A 12533-nucleotide genomic window follows, 5' to 3' on the forward strand; every position below is an offset into this window, starting at 1 on the left:
GTGTTCCAAATCACAGAAAAGTTAGTAGAGGAAACCAGATGACACAGACAGCATTTTTTTGTGAGCCAGTGCTCCAAACATGAAGTTTGATCCTACATTGGCTACTAAACAACACCATCCAAAAAAAGAAGAAACTTAAACAAACTGCTTTAGTTGTTGTCTAGTGTCCAACTTATGAATCAATTTGGGAGTGTGGCAGCCGGTTCTAGTCCTGTGTTTAGAATTTCCATGTGGGGGGATTGTTTTTTGTTTAATATTTAAATAACAGATTGTGCCATTAAAAAGTCCTTAATTTTCTGTGTTATGTTTTAATTTCTATATAACTATTGGTTTTACATCAGCCTTTTATCAAAACATGACATAGTTTACTTTATTAGTATGGTATTTCTGGATGCTCTGCATAGACCTTTACTAATACAAATAGAAATTGCTATAAATAGCCATAAACCATTATAATAGGATCCATAACTCTATATAATTAATAATAATGCATAAATAGTACATGCTGTGTCACAACTAAGAATTATTTTCTCTATGAACTACTACTACTAATGAAAATAACTGGAAATTTAAACCTTCACTGGGAAAAATATTCAATATCTATAGCCTGCTAAAAACAGCATTTTACGTATTACACATGCAAACCTTGATGCTGCACTCACTTCTTCCAAACCTGGCTACCATGGCAGGCACTTCGGCTGTGGATGACACTTGGCATCAACCACAGACTTTTGCAGGTGATAAACATTTAGCACTCTGCTTTGCTACTTCTTTGCAATGGCTTGGTATTTGCTTAGAATTTTAATGACTTCTGCAAGAAATGTATGTAACCATTGAAAATGACAAACACACACAATAAAGTTTGTACTGCGTCCATGCAAATATAATTTTGAGGCGGAGAAGTGAAGCCAACTTAATTCTAGACAGTTTTACTCAACAGAGGCATTACCATTGGTGGGAAAGAAAAAAAACATCCAACATCCACAGTCGGCAACAACAAAAAGAAACTCTTCTAATCAAAACTCCCTCCCATGTTACAGTTCTAAAATCACCTGCACAGAAAAGCAGTGCGGCTTCTTTGAGCACCGCATCATAATCTCTTCAACTCGTGAAGAGTGTAAAGTCACCTGCGGAGATCCAAGGCTGGTAAACCTTGATAGGCCATTGCGTCAGCTCTCTTTCTTGAAGCCCCTGTGGTCACGAAAGCCCTACGTGTCCTGAACCGAGAATGAAAGCTGCTCTATTTTAATGTGCTCCCATGTTGGGACCTTGTGCCTGCCCTTGGCACAGAAATGGTATTATTACTCACTGTTACATCAAACTGGTACTCCAGAGACAGAGGCATGTAGAGGTTTGTTTGGTTTTGATTCTTTTTTTAAACGGTCTTTTAGGTATGTTCAGTTTTGTCTTTCACTGTCTGTCTGTGTATTGATGTGTTTGGATGGCAAGAGAAAGGGTCCAAACCCAGCATTGCTCAGACAGATTTCAGACAGAGTCATTCTTTTCCTATACCTGCCTTTCTTTCTATCTTTGCTTTCAGTTGGTATTATTGGAAGAAGTAAGTTTTTCTCAGTCCTCAGCTGTTGTAAAATCTTAATCAGAAAAAGGAAACTTCTTCCACAGCAGATCCAAAATCTGTGAATAGGATGATATATTTGTGCTTGATTTCACCTCAAATGAACATTTAATGAATGAGATGATTATCTTGATATTAATGGAGTAATCGGTGTCACTTCAAGATATTCCCACTTGGTCTTATCTGCTCTCATTTGTTTTAAAAGCAGTAAGTCTCATTAAAGCGTCAGTTCTTGATTAAATTACTCAAGACATACAATTTTCTCTTGTTCAATTGTCTGTGTTACAGTTATTAGCCAAATATCATGAGAAAGGAGACTTTATATAAATCTTTTGACCATATCTCAGTATATTGGATTTTTTTTCCTCTCTTGATACAAGTTAAATCATCGTCATGTAATTGGTTTAGACAATACTTTTGGACCATGGTAATGTGATTCTGACTTTCTTTACGTGTCCTAACTACGACTCTTGACCTCACAGAACTGGAAACACCAGTGATGTAATGTCATGTTAAAGCCTTAAGATGGTCTGGATAAAAGAGTTTGCTGATGTCTAATGAGTAAGGGGATGAGAAAATGATGTAAATGTGATGATAGAGAAGGCAGACAGAAAAGGCACAGGGAGGAGGATTTGTCTGGTTTGTTTCTTCCGCAACTGGTCCTGTCCTTGTTAGTGAGAGTCTCCGATATTTTCCACTAAAACCTGCTGAAATATACATGTGTTGTGCCGCTCTGCTGCTGCTACCTACTGTAATGCTGTGTGTGTGTGTGTGTGTGTGTGTGTGTGTGTGTGTGTGTGTGTGTGTGTGTGTGTGTGTGTGTGTGTGTGTGTGTGTGTGTGTGTGTGTGTGTGTGTGTGTGTCTGGGAGTGTGGTTGAGTACGTTCACAAATTGACCATCCATGTGGATATGTGCTTGTAAATGAATGCATTAAACACGCATTCGCAAATTGAAAAAAATCAGTATCTACACGTATGAACAAAGGTAGTTACCTGTTAGTGGATGTGTCTGGGTGTGGGAACACAAGGGCATGAGAAGGAGAGGGAAGAGTAAGAGGGATGTGTTTTCATATTATGATAATAGTACAAGTGGAGTGAGACTGGGAGTAGTAAATGTCAAAAGAGTTATGAAAGCAAAAAGTAAAAGACATGCTGATATCAAGGAGATGTCTCTATTCTCTTAATTCATTTACCATTAATTTCGTACTCAGTACCAATACATGTACTATTCACTTAACAGTCGTTCTGTTGACTTGAAAAGGCTAATTAAAGTAATTACAGTACAATTAAGTACATCAGTTATTTTTCAGGTACACCATCCAATGCTGATTATGTAATAATGTGATGGGTACATTTCTCCATCAAAACTGATGATGTGAACAGACCATTGATTGGACGTAAAGCACCAATTGCATGTTAGACCATCAAAGGTTAAGCTACCTCATTAAGTGGAGGGTTGGGTCATAATTAGGTTTATTAGTCTCTGTGGTATCAGTGTCCTGATATGTACTGACTGCCCTGTAGGCAGTAGGTGTTCTTGTTGATCACTATTGCTGGCAGTTAGTGATGTTAGTATTAGTTAGTTAGTATATAGTAGTAGTTAGTATTCAGATCCTTTACTGTAGTAAAGTAAAATACCACACTGTAAAAAATGCTCCACTACAAGTAAAAGTTTTGGATTCAAAATCTTACTTAGGAAACGTAAGTACGTACGTAAAAGTCATAGTGCAGTAAAATGGTCCCTATCAGTGTATGATGTTTATGGATTAATATTACTGCTGCATACATTTGTATGTTGCATGTTACTTCTGTAGAGGTTTAAGGTTAAGTTAATTTCAACTACTTTATTATACTATTGGGTTCTTTAATCTACAGCAATGCATCATATTCACGCTATCCTGTGAGGACCATATATCTCTAAAAGTCAACTTTTCATGAGCTAAGAAAAACAGCCTAATCTTCTGTTTAGTGACAATGCATTTTCCAGTTAATCCAAGAGTTTTTTTTTTAATAGTTTATTTAGCTTAAGAAGTAGGAGAATTTTCTCAATGCATAAAGGAACACTTAATCCCTCAGTTTAACAGAAACATTCAAATTCAAAATCACCAAATTTGGAGATAAGTATATTTGCAGCTGAAATGTAGTTGCATAAATATGGTAATGCTTGGTGTGCCCGTAGTGGTAGAGCTGGTGCTCCATATAGTCTTTGCTGCAGCAGCAATGGGTTTGACTCTGCCCTCGACCCTTTGCTGCATGTCATCCCCTCTCTCCCCCCTTCCCTGTCACTTTTCAGTTGTACTATCGATTTTAAGGCAATAATAATCCCCCCACAAAAAAATATATATAAAAAAAAAGGAAAGCTCAAGTACCCCAAATTTGTACTTAAGTAAAGTACTTGAGTAAATGTACTTAGTTACATTCCACTGCTGGCAGTTACCCCAAACTAAAAGCTAGAGCAGACCAGTAGAAGGGTCTCTGTGTCAGCCATGTTGATCCTATTGAAAACATGAATCCTTTAATAACATCAGTGTCCAAACACCTAAAATCCAGGGAAAACAATATCCCAATTCACTTTTCCGGATTTTTCAAATATTTGAAAATAATAACTAGATCATTTGTTTGAGTGTTCCCAAGAAAGAAAAAAAGTCCCATTGCAAATTGGATTTCCCGTACTCCCTGTTTGCTTAGAATGCCTTAGCAGAATTCCCAAACTATTTTCTGACCACATAAACAACTTTCCCGGTTTTTTAACAGCTGCTGGCCTTCCATGGCTCATGTGCTATTGGTTACCGCTCAGACCACAGATTACTGTGTTACAGAACACACACACACACATATGCACACACACAATGTGTGTACAGGCTGGATGACAGACTACTAGGAAACCACTGCTATAATATTGATGATTTGATGTGGCTACTATGTGGTTAGGACTGCAGTATAAAGGCCACACCACCACAGACCGACACCACAGTACTTAACCTCCAGTGGATTCCTGGTCAGCGGTATTCAAAAGAACTAGGAAAACAGGCCCTGTACACAACATTAATATAAAGCCAAACTTCTCTCCAGCTGAAAACAATGGACTTGGTGAAGGGAACTCTTTAATTACAGTTCAAAATTGCTTAACCTATGTTAACTGCGCTGACTAATGTAGCCCCAGTGTTGACTGAAAATTTCGTCAGAGCAGCCGGATACGCACAGTAAGTCTTTAGTGATTTGTTAAAGCAAAATCAAATCCTTCCCCTCGAGGAATGCAGTGTTAGACTGAATAGTGGAGAACTAACAAAATTGCCATTCAGTCTGAACTTCAAGCTATTAGTTGATCATCTCCGGGGTTTGGTGATTAGTGGCTAGTAGCAGGCAGAGATTGTCTTATACTAGAATGCATCCACTAGAATTTGTGGTCATTTTGTCAGTTGGGTCCTGCTGCTCACGAGGAAGAATTATATGTCTTATCCTTTTGCAGTTGCGTCTGTTAGTTAGTTAGTTAGTTAGTTAGTTAAAGTAATTTCCCCCTGGGTTTATTAAAGTATTTCTTATTCTGATTCTGATAGTGCTTGAATATGGTTATCTTGTATCAGATCACTATATTCCCAAAACCTGAGGTCCGTTTTCAGCCTCAGGCCGTCTGTACTTTAAGTTCCCCAGAGAGTGGTGGTTATGAGCTTGAATGTGGTAGTGTTGTGTCAAATCACTGCAACATGAGTCCAAAGCTGCTTGAGGTCCCATTTCCACACTGTGGCGTCTGCCTGCATGCCCACAGGCTCAGTGAGCACTGGTTATCTTGTTATGTGGTGCCATACTTTCATACTTCCAAGAGTTTCTGAGGTTCCAATGGAAATCCGCTCTCAGATGACACAGAACTAATATAAAGCTACACAACCATTACAGTCTTTTTGGGCATGGTAGCTAAGAGGTGCAGTGGTCTGGCTCCATTTCCTGTACCACAATGATCATGTTTCAAATGCATAGCTAGAGATCATGATGGGGTTTATTAGAGGCAGTGTTATTGCTTTCTTAAGCCTCCTTGTTCCATGAAGTATGTAAGGCCTCTGTGTTTGGTTGGCAGCCCTACTTACAGTTGTTTAGCCAAGTTGCACCCAGCACTACATGTTCTCCTCAGTGCTTCCTCCCTCAAAGGGTTTTGAGGGATGTTGAGATTTCCTGTTTCACTTTTGGGGTCCATCATGATACTACTGCTGAATGCAGGAAGAGACAGTTGGCTCAAAATATGCCCCAGCCACCCTACCACAACCTCACCTGTCTTCTCACAACTATGGATGAGGAGTGACAGATGGTCATAGCACCAAGCATAGTTTAGTCAGATAACAGAATTCAGATGATTGTCTTAATATCAGTGAATGCGGTGTCTCTGCATTTAATGCTAACAGCTGGTATAGCTTTCATCTAAAATATACAGGACCAGGAAACTCATTTTTTTAGTCTTGTATGTGGTATTGTAGCGTTAATGAAGCTAATGAAGCTACAGAACTACAGATCAGGGCCACTTCTGCAAATGGCTTCCTATCTCCCGCCCCTTTTTGCACTGTCCTCCAATAACAGTTGAGCATGTTGTCAGAACTGTGTATAGATATAGCGATAGATACACATTAAGATACACATACATCGATGTAAATTAGTTAGCTAGTTAACTAACATTTAGTTAACTTTAGCTCTCAGATGTAGCAAACAATTGATGTAGATTAGCTTGCTACTATGAAAGCATTGCTAACATTAGCTTGCTAACTAAAGCTGTGACTGCATGTCGCTTTTATGTTTTAATCATCTTCAAAACGTGGTTGTGTTTACATGTAGACGAGCCTAGCACATAGCGTATCCAAGCACAGGAAAGGAGAACGTTGACCGAGGTTCTCACTGAGGCTTGCTCAACTGTTATTGGAGCACAAAGCAAAAAGGGGCGGGGCTTAGGAAGACTGACAGATGTAGGTCCACCCTGACTGTAACTTTAAAAATGTAAAAGCTGTGTTTTTTTCAGGGATTCAAACAGATCTCCGTATAAATACTGGCAAAACATCACCAGATAATGTGTGCCAGTTAATATGATAATGTGCATTTTAAGCTGCTCCCCTGCTTGCAAGGGAATCAACAATTCTCTCTGAAATGTCTCTCGCTAGTCGAAAACTGTTCCAACATAAAGTATGTGTAGGATGTAGGCCTGTGCATAATGTGCCTAAGACATTTTTGGCCACAGCCTGGTGACTGCTGTGTGTGTTTATAGTATGATAGTATATGTTCCCATAGTCCTCATCTGCCCCTTTTTTAGTGTCCCCCTCAGATGATGGTGGTAATCCCTTTTAACAGCACTCTTCTTTCTCTGTTGCCTCTCTGTCTGTGGCTCTGCCAGTGTTTATATCCCAGGGCTTGGTGGCTAGCTGATACTGTGTTTTGTGGTATCATAGCTCCATTCTTCCAAAACCATCTGAAGCCCCATTTCCACACCCTGACATCTGTTGTCCATATCGTACCCTAGAGCTTGATGGCTACTCGCTCTGGTCAGTGTTTACTAGCTATTGTGTTTGTGGAACCAAAGTGCTGAGGCTCTACTGGCGCCTGAGGTTCCAAAGTGAGTCTGCTTCCAAATAGTAGGCAGCATTATCCCCGGCCAGACTGCTCTCGCTCTGTCTCTCTCTTGGTCTGAAGTTCACTCCAGTTACTTTTTTGTTTTATAGATCATTTTGTAGCGGCATGTAAGGTATTTGTTTTAAAGACCAACACATAACACTTTAAACTATTTCTCTTAAACACACTGGTGAAGGTTTGCCTTTGTGTATACACAGTAATATCTGTAGTAGCACGATGCTGCCAAAGGTATTGTGTTTTTGCTCCTAATATGCAAGAGCTTCCAAAATATGGTTTGTCTGGCAGTCTGGCGCGCTGTTATTTGGTATAGCTCGCTGCCAGGATAAACGTTTAGTTCATTTAAAAGAATCATTTGGTACTTGATGTATTACATTTTCAATATGACGTTTTTTTCTGCATCTTAGAAATTATTCTGATGGCATATGTTTTCGTTTGTAGGAATATGAGATGATCCTGGTTAAAATCTCAACTGGTGGGAGTTGCCAAAGTCAGAACTACTGCTAATAGAGGCTTTCATTTTTGTAATCTTTGATATGATTCACTGAGTTTGTTACTACGTGGCTTTCAGGCAAAGCTTTTTAATTTGTACATTTATATTTAAGCTTTTCAATTTTCATTATTTTCCATTTCCATTTTTATTACATAAGTTTTTCCTTTATCATTTCCCGCTGCCATATTCAATTTAACTTCTTACTTTTTAGCTTTCATTTTGATTGTTTTTCATGTAGACTTTCCCATTTTCCATTCCAATTTTCTCTTTTAATTTTCTCCATTTCCCCCTTTAATTGTTATTTCTGGGTAAAATTATACTCCATATGTTTGCCGGTGCGTTAGACTAAAGGTAGCATATGAAAACCCTGAACCATCTGGTTACCGTTTTGTGGAGAGAGTCAGTGAGTTTTGCTATTCCCTTTATCAGTGACTACCAATGAGGTGCCCTTGAGCAAGGCATTTACCATCCAGCTGCTCCACTGGTGTAGCCTTTGCTTCTGAAGCAGGGCACAGAGAAGGGTTTGGATCTCAGCTGAATTTCTCTGCATAAAAGTTTAAATCTCATGTGTCTGGCAAGACAAATCGTTCATTCCCTTAACTAGCCCACACTGCTGAAATCACTATTTGTCATGGTCTGTTGTTTGGTACTGTCTGTGGTATAATAATAGTGCTATGCCTCCATACTGTCGGCCGCCTGAGTTTGCATTTCCACACTGCGCTGTCTGCTCAGCCAAGCACTGCAGGAGAACAGGGCAATGGACAGATTACACATAATTACCTTGTGATGCTTGTTAAGGATTAGGTTTGTGCGTGCGTGCCCGCGCTGCAGTGTATGTGTGCGTGTTTGTGACAGCCACCGTCCATCAGTCACCATATTTGTTTTGTCACACCACACCTGTCCCCGTTACGCGCCATAATCTGGCTAGATAAATCACATTATGGTTCGGCGGCGTGGCTGAGCGTTACACTGCCGCGGCCCCGCCGATGAAGCCAAGCCGGCGTAATAAGTTTCAATTAAACCCCCGAGATGATGCCGGTTTGGGCTTGTCAGTGAAGTTGTTTTTTCGCCCTCTCTTTATCTCATTTTCATTGTTTTTCAAAGCCAAGAGGGTGATTTTTCTTCATTAAAACTTGAATCACCTGATATAGTGTGTGTGTGTGTGTGTGTGTGTGTGTGTGTGTGTGTGTGTGTGTGTGTGTGTGTGTGTGTGTGGGTCATGTTGTGTATTATTATGCTGTGTCATGTTTGGGGACTATTTTCAGACTTTAAAACAAGTTGAATGTGCAATGAAACTGTGGATACATTTTGTCCTTATATAGTGTGTGTTTATGTATGTCTATTGACTCTATTGTCTCATTATTACAACATTCTTCCCGTTCTTTTGTCCCCTTTCTGCACTCCTCTTCTCCTGCTCTTCTATCTCCTTCTCTCCTCCTCCATCCCTTCTGACCACCTTCCTCTTGTTGCTACCAGTTGTTCCCTGAGACGGGGCCTCGCCAAGGGGGAACCAGGGTAACCATCCTTGGGGAGAACCTCGGTCTGCAGTTCAGAGACATCCAGATGGGCGTCCGGCTGGGCAAGGTGCCCTGTGTGCCCATTGAGGAGGAGTATGTGAGCGCAGAGAGGTACGTTATGGAACGGACGACATAATCATGCACCTGCAAGAACACACACACACACACACTCATTCCCAAACACACACACCCACCTGCACAAAAAGACAAACTGCTGTAAGCTCACAAAGCGCAGAAACACAGATGAATGCATTTGCAGACACAGACAGCAATTGTCTCTCTCACAAACCCACACCTGAGGACACACACACCAAAGGAAGCACCAACCAGCACCTCTCTCATCCTGATCAATCAAGCGACAGAAAAAAAATGTCACAGAACACTTAGTTTTTGTGTGTAGGTGCCCATGCAGCCTCATCCAGCAGCTGAAAAGATAGTGACATCAGGGTGTTTGTGTGCGTGTCTGTAAATTCCATCTGTTGTTCCTCTCCATTACTCCCTACATATGCTCTTTCCTTTATTTTTCTCATCCTCCATCCTGACATTTACTCCTCTGCAGGGTCCTACACGGATGAGGAATCGAGTTCACGCAGATCAAACAATCTCTCTGTAGTGCAGTTAGTTGGGAAATGACGCATGTTGAGATAGAGGGCATCTCTATTCAAATATTACACACACATGAGTTATTTTACGCATTATTCCTGACGTCCCTGCACCAATGCAGACATGTCTGGGGCGTATTTTATATATTTCTCCCCCTCTCCTACCTAGTCTTCCTATTTTTTTTATTCTCCCTGTCAGCCCTCATGAAACACAGATTCTAGAGATCTATTGTGTCAGGCATTTTGGTGTACAATGCGTACAAACTCTACTGTGGTCATGTGATTGAATGCCCATTCCATCTTGCTGATTCAAAAAGCACATACTACAGGGACTGCAGGTGAAAACTGTATTATCCTACAATTTACTTCATCGGGAGGCTGCATGTGGACGTGATGGTGCTTTCTTTGTCAATTCATTGCCTTCGCTGCTGATATTATTGTATTGCAATTTTGCAAACCTCTTAATTAACACACTGTGAATTTGAGGTATGTTGGAAAAATAACCATCAATTTGAAGCTGCATTTGAGAAGATGCCAGAGATTTTGTGATGCATGTTTTAACTTTGGATGTCATTTACATATTCCTGCAACTGAAGATAATAAAGAGTAGAATTTTATAAACTTAAAGATCCCCTCCAGTCATGTCTTAATATGTATATACAATTAGTTTGCTTGGAACAATCATGTGTGTCTGATGTGTGAACAACAACAACAAAAACAAAAACAAAACATATATACAATTTCCACATTAAAATCCTCATAAATGTATCTACTCCTTCAACCTCATTAAATATTCCAGAATCTATGAATATGCAATAATTGTGTTTTCCAGCTGGACATTGTAAAGTTCATTCTCAGTGGATGTGAACGGGTGGCTTCAAGTTTCTACATCATACTGTACAAGTTGCATACTGGACTGACTTCCAGACTATTTGTGATGTTACTCATGCGCCCCGCCCCTTAAGATCAGATGTTCAATGAGCTCAGAGAAACTTTCCACTTTCAGCAGATGAATGTGAAAACATCCTTCTAGAGTCAAACTCTGCACAGACAGCATTCAAACAGCACACTGTAGGAACAAGAAGAAAAACATGTTTTTGAGTGGAGGGAGTTTTGAGATTAAAAAAACAAAAGACTGACTAGACCAAAAACAATTTGACCTTGACTTCTTAACTTGGTCCTTACCTGCAGTAATCCCTTCAACTTTCCTTCCACAGAATTGTGTGTCTGCTGAACGACGCTACCAGCTACAGGGTCCAGGAAGCTCAGGTTGAGGTGTGTGTGAGAGACTGCGTCAACGACTACAGAGCCCTGTCGCCCAGGCCGTTCACCTTTGTGGTAAGGACCATACAAGGGCTAAGTTTTAATAAAGAAAGACACAATGTGGCTGTAATATACAGTATTTTGTTGTTTGTACTGCACTTACTTTTGTACTGTACTTATTTTTATGTCAAATCATTTAGGCTTTTTTGCATAAATCTCCATTTTGTACCATATGATAGGCATCTCATTGCTGCTTTCTGTTATTTTCAAAATTACAATGCTAATTATGTGTATTGAAATTACATATCAAAACAAGATGACATAATTGACTGAATCATAATCAAGCAATAATATGGAATTGTTTTTTAAACTATTTACAAGCTGTTTTCCTTGATGTTTTATTATTGAATATATCAAAATGATGCCTCTCTAATATTCTGTATATATATATATATGTTTTTTCATTCTTCTCCAGACTCCATTTTTTACCCGTATCCAGCCATCTCAGGGGCCCATTTCTGGCGGCACCCGGGTCACCATTGAGGGAAGCTACCTCAACGCTGGCAGCTACGTGTCTGTCAGCATTGGGCCGCAGCCCTGCTACTTCAAAAAGTAAGGAACAATGTTTTTTTCCAATCTAAATTGAATAGTAATTATCACTGTAGGGAAATTGGACAGATCACAACAGAGAAGAATAGGATTTAGATAAGACCAAAAAAAGAGTAGGCTACTTAAGATAGTAAGACACATTCATAATTATGACTTAAGGTACTGTAGATAATACAGAAAATGAATAAATAAAGATAAAGAGAATATGTGCATAAATAAACATGATCTGTTTACAAATTGCTTTGTGTGCATTGCAAAAAATGTCATTATCAAGATATTACATGCACATGTAAGCATGTAATCGGCGTGTCAGGTTAGGATGTTTTTTGTGTCTGTGTGTGTGTGGGGGGGGGGCTCATGAATGTGTGTGTTTACGTGTGTGCATGCTTGTTGCTTGCAGTCATCTCTTTGTCTGCACTCGCACAGGCTTTTCCCCTAATCTAGTGCATGAAAAAAATTCCAAACTATCACCAGAGTCGCTTGCATGTCAAATGCATGGATTAGCCGCTCATAGCTAATCTCCATTGAAGCAACTGTATGCTAGCTTTGATGTCACACAGCAGTCACTTCTGTGCTGCAGCCTCCTCAGAGTAATCCAACAGATTCCACTTCCCCACAACTGTTCGCTCACCTCAACTCCGTCTTTATCTGTCACACCCAAACTGTGTGACTGGGTTTGTGGCATCTTGTGAAGGTTGCTGGGGCATGTGTTCTTTGTGAATGGGGTTGCTATGGTTACAGGCCAAGGGACTTGGGAGAGTGGATATTGTAGATTCTCGCTTCCTATTTCTCTCTCTCTCACACACTCTCTCTTTCTTGCAACTGCCATGGTATATAGAGGCAAAATAGAATGTGCAACACACAAACGCACA

At 39.9% G+C, this 12533-nt stretch overlaps 1 protein-coding gene across 3 annotated transcripts in view; it reads left to right on the forward strand.

The window, feature by feature from the left end:
* The window catches only part of LOC127377737 (plexin-A1-like), a 260122-nt gene that overhangs the window by 187674 nt on the left and 59915 nt on the right, over positions 1-12533 (forward strand). For all 3 annotated transcript variants that reach the window (XM_051425884.1, XM_051425882.1, XM_051425883.1), the window contains exons 13-15: positions 9147-9298; positions 11007-11127; positions 11528-11664. In XM_051425884.1, the coding sequence (XP_051281844.1) occupies positions 9147-9298; positions 11007-11127; positions 11528-11664 (410 nt within the window). The remainder of the gene's footprint in view (positions 1-9146; positions 9299-11006; positions 11128-11527; positions 11665-12533) is intronic.

The sequence above is a fragment of the Dicentrarchus labrax genome, unplaced genomic scaffold (genome assembly GCF_905237075.1).
Source record: "Dicentrarchus labrax unplaced genomic scaffold, dlabrax2021, whole genome shotgun sequence".
NCBI lineage: Eukaryota > Metazoa > Chordata > Actinopteri > Moronidae > Dicentrarchus > Dicentrarchus labrax.